General features: G+C 43.6%; 1 protein-coding gene across 1 annotated transcript in view; it reads right to left on the reverse strand.

Annotated features, from left to right (window-relative positions):
- Positions 1-22,900, reverse strand: part of IL17RE (interleukin 17 receptor E) — a 49,693-nt gene extending 26,793 nt beyond the window's left edge. Inside the window, exons 1-2 of the mRNA XM_069736404.1 lie at positions 22,524-22,900; positions 3,107-3,122 (exon numbers count right to left, since the gene is read on the reverse strand). Coding sequence (XP_069592505.1) covers positions 3,107-3,122; positions 22,524-22,670 — 163 coding nt within the window. The 5' untranslated portion in view covers positions 22,671-22,900. The remainder of the gene's footprint in view (positions 1-3,106; positions 3,123-22,523) is intronic.
- Between the last annotated feature and the right edge of the window lie 747 nt (positions 22,901-23,647).

Here is a 23,647-nt window from a genome sequence, read left to right on the forward strand (position 1 = left end):
CTATGCTTTCATGTACTGTATAATGGCCATGCTGTCATATACTATATAATGGCTATGCTTTCATGTACTGTATAATGGCCATGCTGTCATATACTATATAATGGCTATGCTTTCATGTACTATATAATGGCTATGCTTTTATGTACTATACTAGATTGTGGCCCGATTCTAACGCATCGGGTATTCTAGAATATGCATGTCAATGATGATTCCAGAATTCGCGGCAGACTGTGCCCGTCGCTGATTGGTTGAGGCAACCTTTATGACATCATCGTCGCCATGGCAACCATTATGACATCTATGTCGATACTGTGCCCGTAGCTGAATCAGAAACGCGGGATTTCTACGTCCTTTATGACATCATCGTCGCTGTGCCCGTCGCTGATTGGCTGATCGCCCGTCTAACGCATCGGGTATTCTAGATAGAATATGCATGTCCCCGTAGTAGTCCCCCGCCAGGCCTCGACCAATCTGCGACGAGCACAGCGACGATGATGTCATAAAGGACGTAGATATCCCGCATCTCTGATTGGTCGAGGCCGCCAGGCCTCGACCAATCAGCAACGGGCACAGCGACGATTATGTCATAAAGGACGTAGAAATCCCACGTTTCTGATTCAGCGACGGGCACAGTATCGACGTAGATGTCATAATGGTTGCCATGGCAACGATGATGTCATAAAGGTTGCCTCGACCAATCAGCGATGGGCATAGTCTGCCGCGAATTCTGGAATCATCATTGTCCATATACTACAGGGACATGCATATTCTAGAATACCCGATGCGTTAGACGGGCGATCAGCCAATCAGCGACGGGCACAGCGACGATGATGTCATAAAGGACGTAGAAATCCCGCGTTTCTGATTCAGCTACGGGCACAGTATCGACGTAGATGTCATAATGGTTGCCATGGCGACGATGATGTCATAAAGGTTGCCTCAACCAATCAGCGACGGGCACAGTCTGCCGCGAATTCTGGAATCATCATTGACATGCATATTCTAGAATACCCGATGCGTTAGAATCGGGCCACAATCTAGTATTATATAATGGCTATGCTTTCATATATTATATAATGGCTATGCTTTCATATACTATATAATGGCTACGCTGTCATATATTATATAATGGCTATGCTTTCATATAGTATATAATGGCTATGCTTTCATATACTATATAATGGCTATGCTTTCATATACTATATAATGGCTATGCTTTCATATACTATGTAATGGCTATGCTGTCATATACTATATAATGGCTATGCTGTCATATACTATATAACGGCTATGCTGTCATATCCTATATAGTGGCTATGCTTTCATGTACTATATAATGGCTATGCTGTCATATCTATCTATATATATAATTGTCTAAGGGTTTTTCCGTCTGTCTGTCTGTCTGTCCTGGAAATCCCGCGTCTCTGATTGGTCGAGGCCGCCAGGCCTCGACCAATCAGAGACCGGCACAGCATCGACGTAGAAATCCCGCGTCTCTGATTGGTCGAGGCCTGGCGGCCTCGACCAATCAGCAACGGGCACAGCAACGATGATGTCATAATGGTTGCCATGGCGACGATGATGTGATAAAGGTCGCCTCGACCAATCAGCGACGGGCACAGTCTGCCGCGAATTCTGGAATCATCATTGTTCATATACTACTGGGACATGGCCAGGCCTCGACCAATCAGCAACGGGCACAGCGACGATGATGTCATAAAGGACGTAGAAATCCCACGTTTCTGATTCAGCGACGGGCACAGTATCGACGTAGATGTCATAATGGTTGCCATGGCGACGATGATGTCATAAAGGTTGCCTCGACCAATCAGCGACGGGCACAGTCTGCCGCGAATTCTGGAATCATCATTGTCCATATACTACGGGGACATGCATATTCTAGAATACCCGATGCGTTAGAATCGGGCCACAATCTAGTATATATATAATTGTCTAAGGGTTTTTCCGTCTGTCTGTCTGTCTTTCTGTCTGTCTGTCTGTCCAGGAAATCCCGCGTCTCTGATTGGTTGAGGCCGCTAGGCCTCGACCAATCAGAGACGGGCACAGCATCGACGTAGAAATCCCGCGTCTCTGACCAATCAGCGACGGGCACAGCGACGATGATGTCATAAAGGACGTAGACATCCTGCGTCTCTGATTGGTCGAGGCCGCCAGGCCTCGACCAATCAGCAACGGGCACAGCGACGATGATGTCATAAATGGCTGCCATGGCGACGATGATGTCATAAAGGTTGCCTCGACCAATCAGCGACGGGCACAGTCTGCCGCGAATTCTGGAATCATCATTGTCCATATACTACGGGGACATGCATATTCTAGAATACATCAGGATACAGCGCAGAAACTATGCCAGGCCTCGACCAATCAGCAACGGGCACAGCGACGATGCTGATTGGTCGAGGCCGCCAGACCTCGACCAATCAGCAATGGGCACAGCGACGATGATGTCATAAAGGACGTAGACATCTCACGTTTCTGATTCAGCGACGGGCACAGTATCGACGTAGATGTCATAATGGTTGCCATGGCGACGATGATGTCATAAAGGTTGCCTCGACCAATCAGCGACGGGCACAGTCTGCCGCGAATTCTGGAATCATCATTGTCCATATACTACAGGGACATGCATATTCTAGAATACCCGATGCGTTAGAATCGGGCCACAATCTAGTGCTTTCATATATTATATAATGGCTATGCTGTCATATACGATATCATGGCTATGCTTTCATATGCTATATAATGGCTATGCTTTCATATGCTATATAATGGCTATGCTTTCATATATTATATAATGGCTAAGCTTTCATATATTATATAATGGCTATGCTTTCATATACTGTATAATGGCTATGCTGTCATATACGATATCATGGCTATGATGTCATATACTATATAATGGCTATGCGGTCATCTACTATATAATGACTTTCACGTTGCACAGAAAATGAATATGCGGTCATTAGTACGGGGTACATGATGTTATATGGCTGCTGATTGATATGTGTTCATATATTACCCACAATAATTACCATTTGTTTTCTCTTTGTAATGGCTAAATAAGGAATGTAAATAAGTAATTTACCTTTTAGAATATATTCCTGAAAATGAAGAAAAAAAAACATTATTAGACAAGAAAACAAGAAAAAAACACAAATTGTAAGCAATTCAGCAAATGACAATATCAGTCTATAGAATGAGGCATCGTTATTACAATAAGAGAACAAAACTAGTAAAATACAATATTCCATGTACCGGCGCTGTATTCACTGCACTTCGCAGCCTAACAGCAAAGTTTCTAATACTTTTTCACAATCTCTGCTTGCTGTGATTGAATAGAAATAGTCTTCTTTACATCCGAAGGTTGATAACTGTACAAATGTACCAGACTCCCTTTGCCATGGACATGATCAGGACAAATTTACCACTTCTGGATTTAAAGGAGACCTGTACCTTGCCATTAATATGTCCATTTTTGATCTGCCGCTGTTCTCCTGAATCCGGCGATGTTTTTCTTTTCTTCCTGCTCCTCACCGTTGCTGAGATATGGCCCTTTCTTTCCTGCGTGTAAAGCTAGTCTTTGTAGCCATATGGGCGTGGCCTTCAGAGGTTTCTTAACGATCCCTCCCAGTTGGATAAAAGGACTAGATTTATATACAGGAAAGAGGAGGCCATATCTCAGGAACGGAGAGGAGCAGGAAGAAAAGAAAAACATCGCCGGATTCAGGAGAACAGCGCCATTCACACCAGGGAATAAAGATATATATTTATCACAAGTGACGGTTCCTCTTTAAATGAGAATGATTCCATTTGCTGACAGCAAGGACACTGGCAAAAAATTGATAGGATGAAAAATGTCACATTTCGCTCTAGAAAATCAGATGTGTACGTTTTCTCTGTTGGAGGACACGATGTTCTACATGCAAATGTGCGAGGTTAATATATAATTACTGTTATGGGTATAATTACAGCAGGAGAACTGGGCACAAAATGGTGATAATTCATCCATATCACAGCGAGGACAGATTAATATCCAGAGCTCAATAGCAAGAAAACAGGATCATATTCAGAAAAATTAGAGGAAGAAGGATCCATAGGCTGGATACAAGTAACATTAGCTGTTGGACTCTTTAATCTGCCTGGACATCACTTTCTTTCCTTTTAACGGAATAAAATAAATAGCAAATGTTATTTGTATCCGGCCGATGGATCCTTTTTTCTCTCCTTTTTTCTGAATGCATCCAATGGTCAATGGACTTGGATCCTGGCTGCACTAGTAAGAAGCAACCAACCATACATCACATCACATGAGGCTTATTTAAAAATTTAGACATATTTTTTCCAAACAGGATCGTAGATTGTACTGGGTTGTGTGTTGGTGCAGACGCTCTGAGGGTGAAGCTCAGCTATGAGCAGACTCAGTATGGACACTGGGTATAGCCACTGGGTATGGTCACTGGGTATGGTCGGTGGGTATGACCACGGGGTATGGACACTGGGTATGGCCACTGGGTATGGTCACTGGGTATGGTCACTGGGTATGGACACTGGGTATGGTCACTGGGTATGGACACTGGGTATGGCCACTGGGTATGGTCACTGGGTATAGCCACTGGGTATGGCCACTGGGTATGGTCGGTGGGTATGACCACTGGGTATGGACACTGGGTATGGTCACTGGGTATGGCCACTGGGTATGGTCACTGGGTATGGACACTGGGTATGGACACTGGGTATGGTCACTGGGTATGGTCACTGGGTATGGCCAATGGGTATGGTCACTGGGTATGGCCAATGGGTATGGTCAGTGGGTATGGACACTGGGTATGGTCACTGGGTATGGTCACTGGGTATGGCCAATGGGTATGGTCACTGGGTATGGCCAATGGGTATGGTCAGTGGGTATGGACACTGGGTATGGACACTGGGTATGGTCACTGGGTATGGCCAATGGGTATGGTCAGTGGGTATGGACACTGGGTATGGACACTGGGTATGGTCACTGGGTATGGTCACTGGGTATGGCCAATGGGTACGGTCACTGGGTACGGTCACTGGGTATGGACACTGGGTATGGACACTGGGTATGGCCAATGGGTATGGCCAATGGGTATGGTCAGTGGGTATGGACACTGGGTATGGACACTGGGTATGGTCACTGGGTATGGTCACTGGGTATGGTCACTGGGTATGGCCAATGGGTATGGACACTGGGTATGGACACTGGGTATGGTCACTGGGTATGGTCACTGGGTATGGCCAACGGGTACGGTCACTGGGTATGGTCACTGGGTATGGTCACTGGGTATGGCCAATGGGTACGGTCACTGGGTACGGTCACTGGGTATGGACACTGGGTATGGACACTGGGTATGGACACTGGGTATGGTCACTGGGTATGGCCAATGGGTATGGTCAGTGGGTATGGACACTGGGTATGGACACTGGGTATGGACACTGGGTATGGACACTGGGTATGGTCACTGGGTATGGCCAATGGGTATGGTCAGTGGGTATGGTCAGTGGGTATGGTCACTGGGTATGGTCACTGGGTATGGCCACTGGTTATGGTCACTGGGTATGGCCAATGGGTACGGTCACTGGGTATGGGCACTGGGTATGGTCACTGGGTATAGCCACTGGGTATGGTCACTGGGTATGGTCACTGGGTATGGTCACTGGGTATAGCCACTGGGTATGGTCATTGGGTATGCTCACTGGGTTTAGCCACTGGGTATGGTCACTGGGTATGGTCACTGGGTATGGTCACTGGGTATGGTCACTGGGTATAGCCACTGGGTATGGTCATTGGGTATGCTCACTGGGTTTAGCCACTGGGTATGGTCACTGGGTATGGTCATTGGGTATGGTCACTGGGTATGGTCACTGGGTATAGCCACTGGGTATGGTCACTGGGTATGGTCACTGGGTATGGTCACTGGGTATGGTCACTGGGTATGGTCACTGGGTATGGTCACTGGGTTTAGCCACTGGGTATGGTCACTGGGTATGGTCACTGGGTATGGTCACTGGGTATAGCCACTGGGTATGGTCACTGGGTATAGCCACTGGGTATGGTCACTGGGTATGGTCACTGGGTATGGTCACTGGGTATGGTCACTGGGTTTAGCCACTGGGTATGGTCACTGGGTATGGTCACTGGGTATGGTCACTGGGTTTAGCCACTGGGTATGGTCACTGGGTATAGCCACTGGGTATGGTCACTGGGTATGGTCACTGGGTATGGTCACTGGGTTTAGCCACTGGGTATGGTCACTGGGTATGGTCACTGGGTATGGTCACTGGGTATGGTCACTGGGTATAGCCACTGGGTATGGTCACTGGGTATAGCCACTGGGTATGGTCACTGGGTATGGTCACTGGGTATGGTCACTGGGTATGGTCACTGGGTATGGTCACTGGGTTTAGCCACTGGGTATGGTCACTGGGTATGGTCACTGGGTATGGTCACTGGGTATGGTCACTGGGTATAGCCACTGGGTATGGTCACTGGGTATAGCCACTGGGTATGGTCATTGGGTATGGTCACAGGGTATGGTCACTGGGTATAGCCACTGGGTATGGTCACTGGGTATGGCCACTGGGTATGGTCATTGGGTATGGCCACTGGGTATGGTCATTGGGTATGCTCACTGGGTATGGCCACTGCTGACCTACAGTATCACCTCTAGGAGGCCGATTCATCAAGACAATTTAGGACAATTTGTGACAGTTTCTGGCACCGTTTGATGGATCCATGTCCAAATTTATATCCAAAAAAGATAAACATGGCGCCGATCAAATACCTATGGGAGCTGCTGAATTGCTGGGCATCCACTTATCTCTTGCAATCATCCTGACATGACACCATTCTTATCCACAGGCTCAGCGCTAATCATTTAAAGGGAACCATACAGCACGTTATACGGCAGTAGTGATATGGCGGCATAGCTGAGCGTCTCCCAATAAAAAACGATCCCTGTTTTTTGTAAAGATCCGATGTGCCGGTCATGAGAGATCTAGCCTAGAAGCCATATGCAAATCGGAGAGGGTGTCAATGCACTTGGATTGCTTCTTCCTGACACAACCTCGGGGCAGTTCCATATAACGTTTACACTAGATTTTGCATGACTGGAACATTGGATCTCTACAAAAAAAATATCACTATGATAGGTTCCCTTTAAGGGGTTAAGCTGCATTACCAGACACAGCCTATGGACAAGGGTGGCGCTGTTTTTTTAATCTCGCATGATCCTTATATTACCAGTGAAGAGTAGAGGAATTAACCCCATGAGCAGTGAGTAAGTGCCCCCTGCCCAGCTTGTACATAGCCCTCCGGACACTGCCGCATACGGTGGCATACACTTTGTTTTGGTGTCAGCTCTCCGGATAATTGGCACAGGCGGCCGGGGTGCAGGAAGGAGCAGTTTGTTTTGGAATTGGCTCCGGCATTGTGTACTAATTGCTGTTTGTTCGCTTTTGCACAGGATGTTCCACTTGTGCAAGAAATAAACGGACTGCGCTCTCCAGATGATCCATCATTAATTTGTATAATTTGTAAGAATTATCTATTTGTTTATCTTCCTAATTGGGTAAAATTGCAAAGTCCCTGTAAAAACAAGCAGCTTTCCAACGTACCAGTTATTAAAAACAGCAAAAACCAAGAGATTTTTTTGTTTTATTGTTTACTGCTCATTGTCTAGGTTACCGGCCACCTCTGCAGTCTATTAGAGGTGGCCGGCTCCTAAGGAAAAAAGTGCAATCTTGCAGACTATTGGGTATATACGTTGCAAGAACACCTCTGAAGCGGGCCGGATCCAGTGTCCCTGCGCCGGTGCGTACTGTCAATATTCAGGAGCGGTGACCCAAAAAAATTGGACAACCGCTTTAAAGGGAATCTGTGAGCACTGCAGGTTTTTGCTATGTAATCTGAAAGCAGCACAATATAGGGCAAGAGATCCTGATTCCAGCAATGTATCACTTACTAGGCTGCTTGTTGTAGTTTTGGTACAATCCCTGTTTTCTCTGCTGTAGATGTAGCAGAGCTTGGATTGCTGAGCCGTGTATAACCCCGCCCACACCACTAATTGGTAGCTTCCTGTTTGCTGTGTCAGCAATCTGCCAATCAGTGGTGGGGGCGGGATTACACAGATTAGCTGGACCGTACTGCACGTGACACCTAGTCCTGTAGTGATAATCTCCTTCTGATAAAACACTGATTGTAGTGAAACTACAACACACAGTACAGTAAGTGATACATCCCTGGAATCGGGCTCTCTTTATTATGCTGCTCTAAGATAAAATTGCAAAAAACAGCTGACAAATTCCCTTTACGATTTTTTTTTTTTTTAAAGTTTGGGCAAAAAATAATCTGATCACATACTGCTCTGCTCCTGAGGATCTCAACGATCAAGTGAAATCTGCAAGGCCACTTTGCAGCAAGTATTCAATCTCCCTACAGCACCACCACTGGGGAATTAAGGCATTACATGGTACCCAGTGATTTTCGATTGATACCTTCTTATCTCTATGGATACCGTCCCTTTAATGTAAGACAGTGCAGGGATCTCCTGTCACCTGGCAGCCATCTGTCTTGGCCCTGAGCCACCTCTACCACCCCACGAGACTGGTATAACCTATGCCCTGTGCCCGGGCGAGACCAATGGGTGTGTAGTCTCTTTTGCACAACATAGACAAGTGTCGAGGATTAAATTAGCAACAGATTAAATGAAGAAAAAAATGTAATTGGCTAATTATTCTAGCTGAAGATGATGATGACACGCCCAAGAGGAAACATTCATTATTTCTTTGTTATTGTGCAATACGTTTATTTAAAGGGGTTGACCGGGCTTACTGTATGGATGGCCTATGACATAGGATAAAGGGTTAATATTGGGTCGGTGGAGGTCTTGTACCCGCCACCCCCGCCGATCAGCCAAAACGCAACAGTGCCATACACCGTATAGTGGCCAAACTCTGGTACTGCAGCTCAGGTCGTATTTATTTTAAATAGGAGTTGCAGTACCGAGCAATGGCCACTACACAATGAAGGGGGCGTCAGCTTTAAAAACAGCACCACCCCAGTCTAAAGGCTGTTAGTGGTATTGCAGGTATTGAAACTCCTCAAACTACCGGAATGAAGTTAAAAAAATTCTAAAAACTTTTTTTTTTTTTTTTTTAATTCCATGGATGAATGCAATGGATTTTCAAATAAGCTGCCGTTACAATCAAAGCTGCTGCGACAAGAGACAAAGAAATAGAAAAACATGTCTGCGTTTTTTTAAGAAACAGCGCCACACCTATCCATAGTTTGTTTGCGGTATTGCACTCAGTCCCAATTCATTTCAATAGAGATGACCTGCAATACCAGACACAACCCATGGACAGGGGTGGCGCTGTTCCTGGAAGAAAGCAGCTATTTTTTTTGTTTTTTTTCACACTGGACACCCCTTTAGTTTGCTAGTAGTGAAGCATCTTGTGGTTAAAATCATCCGATGATGCCAACATCCCTCCAGGGGCGCCATAAACCAGGCTCCGACCATAAACTGTACACTTCAATTTCCCGCTTCAACTTCCAATCAATTTATGATCATTTTACTGCAGAAGTCGTCGTCTGAACATTCTGACATCCTGATGGAAAGTTCCGTCATGTCTCCTGGTTTTCTATATCTCGGCAAAAGCAGAGTCAGGATCAAGACACCTAGAAGAGCCTCCTATGCCCCAAAAATGTTTAAGAAGTAGGGAAAAGGAGAGAATAGACTATGTCCACATGCTGATTTTTTGCTGCATTTATTTAACGTAAATTTTAAGCTGCGTTTTACAGTCTGAGCAAAAGCGATTTCAGAAATCTCATGCACACAAATTGTTTTTTTTTTTTTTCCTGACTGATTTGGAAAACTGCAGCATGTCACTTCTTTCAGCATTTTTGCAACTTTTTTTCACCCATAGAAAGCAATGAGCAAGTGCAAAAACGTAGCAAAAAAACGCAGGTGTCGGGTTTTGCTGCTTTTTTGGTGCAAAAACCTAAGAAGTTGCATCATGTTTTTTTTTTTTTTTTGGGGGGGGGGCATTAAACTTTACCAGCATCCATAAGAGACAATAAAAACGCAGCAAAACCTGATTTTTTTAAGTAGCTTCTTTACTGCCAAGAAAGCTGGTTTTGCCTACAGAAAAGAAAAACGCAGCAAAAACGCAATGTGTGAACATAGCCTAAGACTTTGGTCACACGGAGTCTTTTTTTTTGAATGGATCCGCTACAAAATCCGCTTGAAAACCTCTTTCTATTCATATGAGTTTTGGGGGCTTTTTTTTTTTAAGAGGATATGGAAGAAATGCTGGTGGAAAGGCAAAATGCATGTTACTTCTTTGAAGCAGGTCCTGAACGAAACCTCTTCAAAATAGGCACCGTCCAATCAAAAGGCTGCAAGGAACGTTTAAGAAAAAGGAAAACTCCTAAAAAAACAAAAAAAAAAAAAGAGGTTCTTGTAGAAGTTTCTGCTTGGAAACTTAGTGTTTTTGAACCCATGAAAAACCCAGTGTGAACACGCCATAAAAGCTATATATTTCATAAATAATACTGCCATATATTACACAAAAAAGGGCTAAATAGTATCCAATTATGATAATTATTATGACGAGTTCAGGGTAACGCCAGTAAAACCAAATTTCCCTTTTTAATTAGTGTCTAAGGAGTAATTTCTCTCCTTGTGTAGAGAGACATACCTGACATGCCAGTGTAAGGAGACTTAGGGTTTGTGCACACGTTGCAGATTCCATTGTGGATTTTTCCGCGAGGATTCGGCAGAATCCGCAGGTAAAATGACCTGTGTTTTACCTGTGGATTGCATTGTAATCCTAATGCAAAGGCAGCAAAAAAAAACGCAACCTGTGTGCACAGACGTAATGGGATTTGAGAAAACGTTTTGCTCAATTTGTTGTGAAAAAAAACAGAACTTACCCTCCCCAGGTCCAAAGCAGTCAAACCACAGACCAGGGCAGGGCCGGAGACACATCACTGGACTGGGGAGGGAAAATAAAATGCAGTTGTGTTGGTTTTTTTTTTTACAATAAGTTTTTTTTAAAAAGGGACAATCCCTAGCATGGTGGCTCAGTGGTTAGCCTTGCAGCGCTGGGGTCCTGGGTTCTAATCCCACCCAGGACAACATCTGCAAAGAGTTTGTATGTTCTCTCCGTGTTTGCGTGGGTTTCCTTTGGGCACTCCGGTTTCCTCCCACATTCCAAAGACATACTGATAGGGATTCTAGATTGTGAGCCCCATCGGGGACAGTGATGATAATGTGTGCAAAATGTAAAGCGCTGCGGAATATGTTAGCGCTATATAAAAAATAAAGATTATTAAGATTATTATTAAAGGGACGACTGAGCTGTCTGTGACTTCCTTATGACAAGTCTATAAAAAGGCAGAAGGTGATGACATTTCGAGAAACTGCTTTGCATCTGCCTCCAACAAGGAAAAAAAAGAAAAGAAAATCCTGACGTTCTCCCCTAGAGACGGGCTGTAAACAGAACTGGTGGAACGGGGTTAATTATAGGATGACGCCCGCGCTTTATATAAAGGCAATTCGCGGGAATATCTCTCAGCGCAACGATGAGCTGCAACATGTCGGATCCGTCCGATCTCCACCTATAGCCACACGGTGATTCACCGGCTCATCACTGCATCGTTTGTATCTAGACTACTAATGGAATGCAGAAAAACAAAATCTGGAAACCATCAGCAAGCAGGATAGCCCTAAAGCACCTTATATATGGCTTTATTTATTTTTTCAGTATGTCAGCCTCGTATATTAGATATTCACGAGTTAAAAGGAACCTGTCAGCGCTTGGAAGAAGCCATAGAATATTTAGATAGATGGCCATAAGACTAGTTCTGTATACAATGCAGCATGCTGACAGGTTTCCTTTAATGAGCAGAACTATAAGGGTATTGGAGGGTTTGTAGGAAATTATGGCTGCTGTCTTCTAATATAAGGGCCGCCCTCATCCTCAGGTTGTGTCTGTTATTGCAGCTCACCCCTGTTCACTGGAATGCTGCAATACCTGCCAGAGACTAAGCACAGGTGTGGCGCTATTTCTTAAAAAAAAAAAAAAAGCAGACTTTTTTTTATATAATTTCCTTCCACCTTTAAAGTGTTAATGATTCATATATCACTAATATATAGATACTATTATAGACACTTTATTTAAAAAAATCAGATCCGTCAACAGCTACTTGTTGATCGTTTCCATGTAAGAATTTTCCTGAACTGCACTGAATGCAAACAAGGCTGAAACTGTAGAAAAATGAAGCTACTGAAACAACATATTCCATCCAATGTGTGACCTACAGCTTGTCACGTCAACCCAGACGGGGTCGCACCGGACTAATCTTGTCTCTTCCTATAGTCCTTGGACGGTTCTTAAACTTTTTTTTTTTTAAATGCTGGAGAATGTTTTAAAACAGGGGTGTCAAACTGCATTCCTCGAGGGCTGCAAACAGGTCATGTTTTCAGGATTTCCTTGTACTGCACAGGTGATAATTTAATCACCTACACAAATAATGAGTTGGTGATTAAATTATCGCCTGTGCAATAAAAGGAAATCCTGAAAACGTGACCTGTTTGCAGCCCTCGAGGAATGCAGTTTGACACCCCTGTTTTAAAACCCATACCTAGCTGTAATAGTTAAGCAAAGTCCTGAGCCAGATCTCTTGCTTTGCACTGATGAGGAGTAAACACCCTGAAACATGTGTCTGGCTTGGCTTCTTATCCTAAATTTTGTGGCAGGTTTGTTAAAGAACCGACAATTACTTTTAGGATGGCTCCATCTAATACACTACAATTTCTATGAGTTGCAGAATATTTGGACCATTCTTAATGTGACTTATGTTCACCCATCCTCAGTTTCTCCATGGTAACAGACAACAGACAAACCCTGTGTAGTCGGATCCTGCAGCCATGTATTCCTCCACTTTCCAAACCCCTCTTCTTGCTAACCTACAAACAGTAGAGATGAGCACATCACCACAGGATCAGATTATAGAATTTGTTTTGTTGTCTGTATCCATGGTGACCAATAGGTCTGCATAGAAACTGCATACACAAAGGCAAGAGTAGTTTTTCTGTAGTTTTTCCTTGCATTACAAAGGATTGACACTGGAAGATGGTGCCCATTTATTGCCTAATATTAGAAGACAGCAAGAAAGGAGCTACATAAAGGATATGCCCCCACCGCCATAACACTGCAGATTTGTGGACAGCCCCTTTGTTACCGTATATGAGGTGTGTAAGTGTCGTGCTCAGACACTTACATCCCACTAAATGAAAACGGTAGCCCTTAGTGGCTAAATTAAAAATTAATAAATTAAAAATAATTGATTATATAATCAAGAATTATTAATGCAAAATTAAAAAATCGCGGCACCTTCCCTTTAACGAGATCTCAGCAGCGACGGCATAAAAGTGTAAAATTACATATTTTAGAATTTACACGTAAACTATGTGAACAATTTCCAGGCACTAGAACCCAAAGTTCCTGAGAAATGCTGAAATATAGGGCAAGAAATGCAGCCTACATTCACCACCACAAAGAGCTGTTTGCTGTCGGTTGCGGGTTTCTAAGAAAACCCATCTGATGATTCCGCCTAATCTTTCACGCTCCGCGGCGTAGTATTAAACACGGCCCTAAAGGGGTTAGGTGACAACCCGAATCATAAAGCCATCACCAAGAGAGAAGGGAAGTTTATGTAACAAGCGATATTTGATAATACAAAGGTGAAAAAAACATTGTATCACTGTCAGCAAACTAATACCTGTTCTTATGGGGATGCGTCTGGTATTAACACTGTGGGCGCTGGCGGGACGCTTAAATCCAGTGTCATGTACCATCTAATGCTAAAAAAAAGGCAGCAAGATGGCTCAGTGGTTAGCAGTGCAGTGCTGGGGTCCTGGGCTCAAATCCCACCAAGGACAACATCTGCAAGGAGTTTGCATGTTCTCTTCCTGTTTGTGTGGGTTTCCTCCGGGGTCTCCGGTTTCTTCCCACATTCCAAAGACATACTGATAGGGAATCTAGATTCTGAGCTCCAATGGGGACAGTGCAGAGAATGTCTGTAAAGCGCTGAGGAATTAATGGCGCTATATAGGTAAGCATAATAAAATAATAAGGATTTTTATACTAAAATAGGGGCACGGATTCCTAAATCCTACCACCAAATTAATAGCAAATATGTCGGCTCCCCACCCCTATTAAGATGAACACAGCAGGTTATGGCATATTGTACTCCATAAGTGCTATCCTCTGCAGCTGTTGTAGGGACCATACTTTTTTAGCATTGTGTAGTGGGAACCCAAACTGGAGGAATGGGGAATTAGGCCAAGACAACAGTCCCAATATTACCAGGACAGTCCTCGGAACGGTAATGTAAGGCTACGTTCACATTTGCGTTGTTGTGTGTTGCGTACGCGACGCAACGCACAACGCATGCAATAACGCATTGTTTTGTGACGCATGCGTCCATTTTTGGCTTGATTTTGGACGGAAAAAAAATGCAACTTGCTGCGTCCTCTGCACCCTGACGCGCCAAAAATGACGCATGCGTCACAAAACACAAGACAACGCATGTCCATGCGCCCCCATGTTAAATATAGCGACGCAACGCTAATGTGAACATAGCCTAAAAAGTATGGAGCTTGGACAGTCACTCTTGCTTTGGGGAAAGTCTTACATTTTGGGATTCTTTTCCACCTAGTACAGTGGTCCCCAACTCCAGGCCTCGAGGGCCGCCAACAGTGCAGGTTTTCAGGATTTCCTTATTATTGCACAGGGGTTGGAATCATCACCTGTGCAGATGATCACATTACCACCGATGCAATACTAAAGAAATCCTGAAAACCTGCACTGTTGGCGGCCCTCGAGGCCTGGAGTTGGGGACCCCTGACCTAGTATGTATGTCCAAGGATAATGGGGGAGATAAAAACCCACCATTTAATTGCATCAGGGGTTGCAATACCTGTCTCCAAATCTTATACAATAGGGAAACATTGCAATGCAGTTTGGACAAAATATTGCCAGGACTCACAGACAATGAAATGTTGCCATGAAGGACAGTAAGGCTATGTTCCCACGTTGACATTTTGGTGACTTTTTGAGAAAAAAAAAAATGCAAGTAACCTATTTTACTTAATGGGTGCAGAAAATCTGCAACATCAAAAACTCACCAAACGCTCACTGTGGGAACGTAGACTAATAATAATGTGTGCACAGTCTTTTTGCTGAGTTTTTCGAGAGATAAAGCCACGTTTTTTGAGGAGTTTTGATTTTGGGGGAATATTTAGAGTTTCCACTCAGTTTTCAGATCATAAATCCCATGGTATTCATCCAGGCTGTGGTCACTGTTGGCGCAGACTCCATATGCCCAATAGTAGACTGCAATATTATTGCAGGTAACCCTACTACACCTTAGAGCCTAGAATGCTATGATAACACAGTCAGCTCTGCTACATCTGTATTTTTCATTTCCCAAGTCAAGGTGACATAGTAATCTCAAAGGTATATCTACTATGGACATCGGCACGGACATGTGGACAGGTAAGGCTGGAATTTTATTTAGACCCTATTATCGTGGAAAAGACCATTAGATAAAGTAACCAAAACCTTCCATCTGTGTATAATCTGCGGCGTCTCACATAAGTTTCTAAACTGGTCACATTTCGCAGCACAAGCGGTAACACAATACACACTGGGAATGTAACACGCCACCACGCCAAAAAAAAAAAAAGCCCCGACTTTTGTTCATTGTGATGGGTGTGAAAATAATCTCCAAAAACATAACATGCCTGAACAAAAAGAAATGAAAATAATATGGAGAGAAATATCACTATGCGGCTCCCCTTTAATGGTCCGATTATTAGCACATTTACTTCACAACTTCAGATTTACAGGGGATGACCAGAATTAGAAAAAAAAACATGGCGTATATCCTCCCGAAATGGCACCGCACTTGCTCATGGGATGTGTTTTTGGTATTGCAGCTCCATTGAAGTGAATGGGTCTGAGCTGCAATACCAGACACAACCTGTGGACAGGGGTGGTGCTATTTTTGGAAGAAACTATGTTTTAAATTCTGATCAACAAGACATTCAGTTTACCATATAATGTACTGAAACAAGGAAAAAAATTACAAATGGGATGAAATGGTAAAAAATACATAAGCAATTCTGCATTTTTAAAAATTTTTTTTTTTTTTGGGGGGGGGTTGTTTTTAAGCTTTTGTTGTGCAGTAAAAATGCCCACAATACTGTAATGTGTTTCCCTTAAAGAACAACTAGATTTAGAGCGTTATTGCTGGACAATTAGCTTTATATTGTGCTCACACAAATAAATTAGATAACAGCACATAAAAATTAAAGTCGAACACGTAACACACCATCTACTTGGCTTTGCCTGTTGGCTTGCCCCAGGAGGAAGCTGATAGGCGAAACCCATGTTTTGAAAAAGATGCCGTTCTGCGAGTTTCACATACTTTTTATGTGTTTTTTTTAAATAATTTATTTTTGTATGTCAAACACGTGGCATAACAGCTTCTACCCAACCAAGGGATTTGTCCGTCAGCTTCTTCCAGGGACAAACACCCACAGGCGAAACCTAAACATAATACAAAGCTAATGTCTGGCAGCACCGCTCTATGTCTAGTTGTTCTTTAAGGCTACGTGCACACGTTGTGGAAAGTCCTGCGGATTTTTCCGGACTAATTTTGGTAATTCCACAGGTAAACCGCACTGCAGATTACCTGACGAATTACTGCTGATTTACCGCAATTATTTTGCGGTTTTTGTGCGGATTTCACATGCGATTTTACACCTGCGGATTCCTATTATGGAGCAGGTGTAAACCACTGAGGAATCCGCACAAAGAATTGACATGCTGCGGACATGGCATGTGCACTGCGGATTTTGTTTTCCATAGGTTTACATGGTACTGTAAACTCAGGGAAAACCGCTGCGGATCCGCAGCAAAATCCGCAACGTGTGCACATACCCTGAGGCAACCTTTGGCCAATATTGTGGGCGGTGATTGCTTGTAGAACTACTGATCTCAGCAGGACAGATATCTATATCATTGGATGAATACACCAATACTGGAAGAGGGACAGAGAGGGAGGATTCTGGATAATGTGGATTCTGCTCTAAATATCGTCGAGTTGCATTTTATCTGTTTTTACTGTGAAACCTGTTCGACCGCTTTATTGAACCTTGTCTTGCCCAGGTCTCACTTGTGCCCTGGCGGCGGAAAGAGGACCTGATGAAATAATTATAAGAGCACCAACATAGCAGCCACGTGGGTCTTCAGCATGTCGAGGTGGCGGTGGGTGATGGGCACAAAAACAGATGCCCAGGCAGGATCCATGCATCTAAACGGAGCTGTCAGACATTCAGACCTCCCAACTGTCCCGTATCCAACGGGGCAGTCCTGATTTTGAGAGTCTGTCATGGGCAGTACCTTATTTTTCCCACCCTGCAGAGCCACATATATCTCCACCCACAAAGCCTCACACCAGTCATTGGACGTGGTATATCTCGATTTTTCCAAAGCGTTTGATACCATGCCGCACAAGAGGTTGGTACACAAAATGAGAATGCTTGGTCTGGGGGAAAATGTGTGTAAATGGGTTAGTAACTGGCTTAGTGATAGAAAGCAGAGGGTGGTTATAAATGGTATAGTCTCTAACTGGGTCGCTGTGACCAGTGGGGTACCGCAGGGGTCAGTATTGGGACCTGTTCTCTTCAACATATTCATTAATGATCTGGTAGAAGGTTTACACAGTAAAATATCGATATTTGCAGATGATACAAAACTATGTAAAGCAGTTAATACAAGAGAAGATAGTATTCTGCTACAGATGGATCTGGATAAGTTGGAAACTTGGGCTGAAAGGTCGCAGATGAGGTTTAACAATGATAAATGTTAGGTTATACACATGGGAAGAAGGAATCAATGTCACCATTACACACTGAATGGGAAACCACTGGGTAAATCTGACAGGGAGAAGGACTTGGGGATCCTAGTTAATGATAAACTTACCTGGAGCAGCCAGTGCCAGGCAGCAGCTGCCAAGGCAAACAGGATCATGGGGTGCATTAAAAGAGGTCTGGATACACATGATGAGAGCATTATACTGCCTCTGTACAAATCCCTAGTTAGACCGCACATGGAGTACTGTGTCCAGTTTTGGGCACCGGTGCTCAGGAAGGATATAATGGAACTAGAGAGAGTACAAAGGAGGGCAACAAAATTAATAAAGGGGATGGGAGAACTACAATACCCAGATAGATTAGCGAAATTAGGATTATTTAGTCTAGAAAAAAGACGACTGAGGGGCGATCTAATAACCATGTATAAGTATATAAGGGGACAATACAAATATCTCGCTGAGGATCTGTTTATACCAAGGAAGGTGACGGGCACAAGGGGGCATTCTTTGCGTCTGGAGGAGAGAAGGTTTTTCCACCAACATAGAAGAGGATTCTTTACAGTTAGGGCAGTGAGAATCTGGAATTGCTTGCCTGAGGAGGTGGTGATGGCGAACTCAGTCGAGGGGTTCAAGAGAGGCCTGGATGTCTTCCTGGAGCAGAACAATATTGTATCATACAATTATTAGGTTCTGTAGAAGGACGTAGATCTGGGGATTTATTATAATGGAATATAGGCTGAACTGGATGGACAAATGTCTTTTTTCGGCCTTACTAACTATGTTACTATGTTACTATGTTACCACATATATGGCTGCTCTGTGCGCACAGGACCTGTGATGAGGTCACAGGAGGGGAGGAGTCGGAGTCAGCAGCATTTAAAGGGTTAAAGAGCGGTCGGAGCTGCCGTTAGCGGCGGATGCCCTCTGTTTATCACAGCCGACACCCGTTGTGTGTGCGTGCTCAGCTCCTGAGCCTACGCCACACTCATGCACCCAGGGGTGCTGCTATCATGAAGCAAGTTGAATACTTTGCCTCAGGCGGCAGAGCATCCTTAAAGACAGGGGGCGGCAGAGCGGCAGTCAGAACACGTGGTGCCAACTCTCCCTGTAATCCCTGCTCTGACACTTGGTGACAGTGCAGTGTCACAACAACCTAATGTGCGGCGTGCCCGGCAGGTGACTGTTACTTACCCGGGCTGAGGTGCAGAGGTGCCCAGTCTCCTGACCTGCTGGGACACACACATTGCTGGGAGTCGGACTTGTACTGATTTTACTACGTGTGGGAAGGCACCGTTTTGCAGTTCACCTCAGGCAGCAGAGAGGCTAGGTTCACCCCTGCATGCACCTGACATAGGATGTGCTATTACGTCCTATGTCGGGAATGGCTTAATGTAGTGCGTCCCGTAGAACACGCCCTGCTGATAGGAGTGACAGTAACAGCCCGATATAATAGTAACGGTCCATTTCCAGGAGGAACAATAGAGGTAAGGCACCATGGAGACTTCTGAGAACTAAATATGACAGCTCTGTAATTACATGCAGTTATTTACTGCTGCAGACATAGACGGCTCCTCTTTAAATGTTGTATCTAAGCCTTTGTTTTAGGATGAAACGCACACCCTATATATAAAGTTCTCTGAAGTAGACGCGACAATCACCAACTCATCATTTATATGGAGGGAAATTCCTCCGCCCTCTGTGTAACATTTTCTTTATTACACCTCAATATATTTTACACATGTCTGAGACTTCTCAGGGCCATACAGACAGGATATAACAATGCACATAGGCCCTAACAGCCACAGTCCCCCTAGTAACCAAGACTAGTCCTGTTCTTGGTGCCCATAGCAACCAATCAGAACACAGCTTTCATTTTTCCAGGGCAGATTATGAAATAAAAGCTGTGCTTTGATTGGTTGCTATGGGCAACGAGGCCTTTACCAAGCAAAATCCTCTAAATACTGCTACAGGTTGCAGCCGTTTGGGTATAGGGCCGGTGTTCGGCCTACTAAACACTTTTACATTTGTGCCAAAAACTCTGGAAAGTAAAGGGAATATCCCTGTGACAAGCTGCACAGGTGTAATGGCCCCCACTTCCAGGTGCCATATATAATCCTAATGTCTTGTTATGCGGCAGAGGGGATGTTGGGCCCCTTCTGGCACCGCTGCTATGGTGCAGCTGTACCCATTTTAGCTTAGTTGAAATGGCAGCCATTTTTCGGCATGTTTTTGACGCCACTTTGTTTATGAGGTGTTTTTTCTGCTTCGATTTATTCAGCAGTCATATTTGGAAGTCTCAAGGATTGATATCCTAATTGTGGGGGAAAAAAATGGGTGGGGGGGAAATAGCACCATGTGCACCATAGGCCGCGCTACACAGCTGAAATCAGCAAGAAGTTTATTACAAGAATATTTGAAGTAGATTTTCATTTGGATTTTGAAGCAGAATTCGCTCCAAAATCCACATAAAAAAACCTCACTTCAAATACTCTTGAAATAAGCATCACTTAATGGGTAAACGCGCATATAATGCGCACGGTGATGTTTTCCCACGTGGAAAAAGAAGCAACACGTCAATTCTTCAGGTGTTTTGGATTGAGGAAATGCTCCGTATTTGACTAATGAATCAATAGAAGCAGTAAAGGAAAACGCAAGTGAGCAATGATTAATGAACAGGGCCGTTCAGAGGAGAGCATTTTCATGCAGACACAGAAAGTTGCAGCGTGCGCTCGTCTTCTGTCCATTCAAGTCTATAGGTGCAGTAAAACATAATGTACATCCATGCTATATCCGATTTTTACGGATACGTTGTCACTATTAATATACGAAACTGTTTTTGATCGTGTCCATTTTTTAACTATTGATTTATAAAAATGGATGCAATACGGATGTCAAAAATGGACACATGGATGGAATACGGGTGAAAATCGGCCATTTTATCTGAATGAAAATAAGACGATTTTTCGTACACTCGCCTAAACCCAGCGTGGACGACCCAAGTTCACATCTTCATTGGGATAAGCCGAGCCATACTGATCAGCTGCTATGAGGTATTAGGCTATCAGCCGAGCCCTTGGATATTGGCCTTATACGTCCAGAGAAGTTTACATGTCAGAAGCCCCTCCAGACATTGGACACTGCTCTCAACAAAAAGGTAATAGCGGAACGTCTTGTTTTTAGACCCCCCCTCCCCCGCGTAATTCTACATTTTGTGGTAGCATATGCCGTACAGTCATACATAATAATCTCTGTGCAAAACCAGATATATAATATGTCACAAAAATAATAAGCAAATGCGCTACATATAATGAATAGAACTGATATCTGGCTACTTATTTATCTGTCTAAATTAACAAATAAATTCCATGGTCAGTAACCTGCAGCATTCCAGCTGTTGCAAAACTACAAATCCCAGCATGCTGGCAGCTCTCTGCTGTATAGATTCTATATAAAAAAAATCTATCAACAGTATCAACAGTATAGCACATCTATCCTCATATCTTTTTATCTATCTATCATATCTATCTATCTATCTATCTATCTATCTATCATCTATCTATCTATCTATCTATTATCTATCTATCTATCTATCTATCTATCTATCTATCTATCTATCTATCTATCTATCCACATTATTCCCTTAGTCAGGTAAGACCCAGATAGATAGCTTTGTTTTTTTTTTTTTTTTGTTTTTTTTATAGAATCTTATTTATCTATAAAGCAGGGTCTGACCAGCATGCTGGGAGTTGTAGTTTTATAACAGGTGGACTACGGCAGGTTGTAAAACAACTTGTTGACTAAAGGAATCGTGTATGGATAGACAGATTAGATAGATAATAGATGGATCATAGAAAGATAGATAACACATAAATAGATAATAGATAACGTAAGGCTGCCGTCACACTATCAGTATTCGGTCAGTATTTTACATCAGTATTTGTAGCCAAAACCAGGAGTGGAACAATTAGAGGAAAAGTATAATAGAAACATATGCATCACTTCTGCATTTATCACCCACTCCTGGTTTTGGCTACAAATACTGATGTAAAATACTGACCAAATACTGCTAGTGTGACGGCAGCCTGATAAATAGATAGATGATAGATAATAGATATGAGATAGATAGATAATAGATAGATAATAGATATGAGATAGATAATGGATATATAGATAATAGATAGATGATAGATAGATAATAGATAGATAATATGTAATAGATAGATAGATGATAGATACAGTAAATAGATAGATATGAGATAGATGATAGATAATAGATAGATAATAGATACATGTAAAGATTGATGTGATATAGTACAGATAAATACTGCAGCTAGATACATAGATTGATAACTACATACATATGAGGACAGACATGATATACTTTAGATCACGTTTTATTTTTATAAACTATTTATCTATAGTATTTTACATCTATCCACATTATCTATCTGCACTATATCACATCCGTCTTGGCATCTATCTATCAACACATACTCAGACATTCCAAAAAGTTAACAACAACAATTCTTACAAAGTTGGCGGAGACATCTTTCCCAAAAATTTCGACTCCACTTTCCTCCTCGGAGCAAGAATCCTGCCCTCGGCTGACGTTTAGGAGTAGTAGTCCCAGGGTGAGGAAGACAAGCGAAAGCCAATTCCTTGATCCCAGACTCCCCATGGATTCCGGTGGTTTAGCTCATTGCGGACTGCGGCTATCCCACCTGGACACAGCGCTCAGGCCCCATAATGTGGGAGCAGCTTAGTGCCCCCTGACGCCTCGGTGTACCCTGTGTGTCCTCCCTGCAGGCGGCCTCAGTCAGTGGCATGGTGCAGCCGGCCCAGCCACATTTTTGAGTTTGTCACCTTTCTACATCGCTGTCACCACCCTGTGGAGCTGCGTTTGCTCCTCCTCGGGCTTCTACACCTCCCTCCTGGTACTGAGCTCTTCCACCCACTTCTGCCTGCGTTACGTGTTTTGCACAATACTTTCCTGGCAGCCGGCCGCTCCCAGAGATGAGCGTTACCTGCTGCCTGTGGCCGCGCTGCCCCCCTAGCTCCATAGGGCATCTGCACAGGCGACAGCCACTCCATCACTTATCCCAGGCAGCTCATGGACCCCAATGCAAAGGTTCCAGCGGGGCCCCAATTATTGCAAGTCTTTAATAGCATTAGTCTTTTTATATAAGCCAAAGGGACTTTTTGGGCCCCCCTGGCAATAGAGCACTGGAGCCCTGGTGTGATTGCAACCTCTGCACCTATTGTAGTTACACCCCTGATCCCAGGCCCCCCAAAGTCTTCTGGTATTAAACTAGCTAAGAGCTTATTATGCAAGAGATATGTATAAAAAAAGAGGAAATGACCCTTGAAAGGGTAAAAAAGTGGCTTCTTTTTTACAGAACCAGCGCCACCTCTGTCCGTAGGTTGTGTGTGGCATTGCACTCCAGCTCTATTAAAGTATGTGGTGCAATACCACAAACAACCTGTTCACAAGAGTGGCGCTGTGGTTTTCTTTTGTTTGTTTTGTTAAGTAGTCATCTTTTTCTAATCCATGTACATCACACCCCGGGTGCTGGTGTATGGAGCAGCATATATTCGACCCACTCCCCTTTTTGTAAAATTTAAAAATAAAGAAATTTAAAAAATTCAATTAAAAAT

This window comes from Ranitomeya imitator, chromosome 8 (assembly GCF_032444005.1).
Source record: "Ranitomeya imitator isolate aRanImi1 chromosome 8, aRanImi1.pri, whole genome shotgun sequence".
In the NCBI taxonomy this organism is placed as follows: Eukaryota; Metazoa; Chordata; class Amphibia; order Anura; family Dendrobatidae; genus Ranitomeya; species Ranitomeya imitator.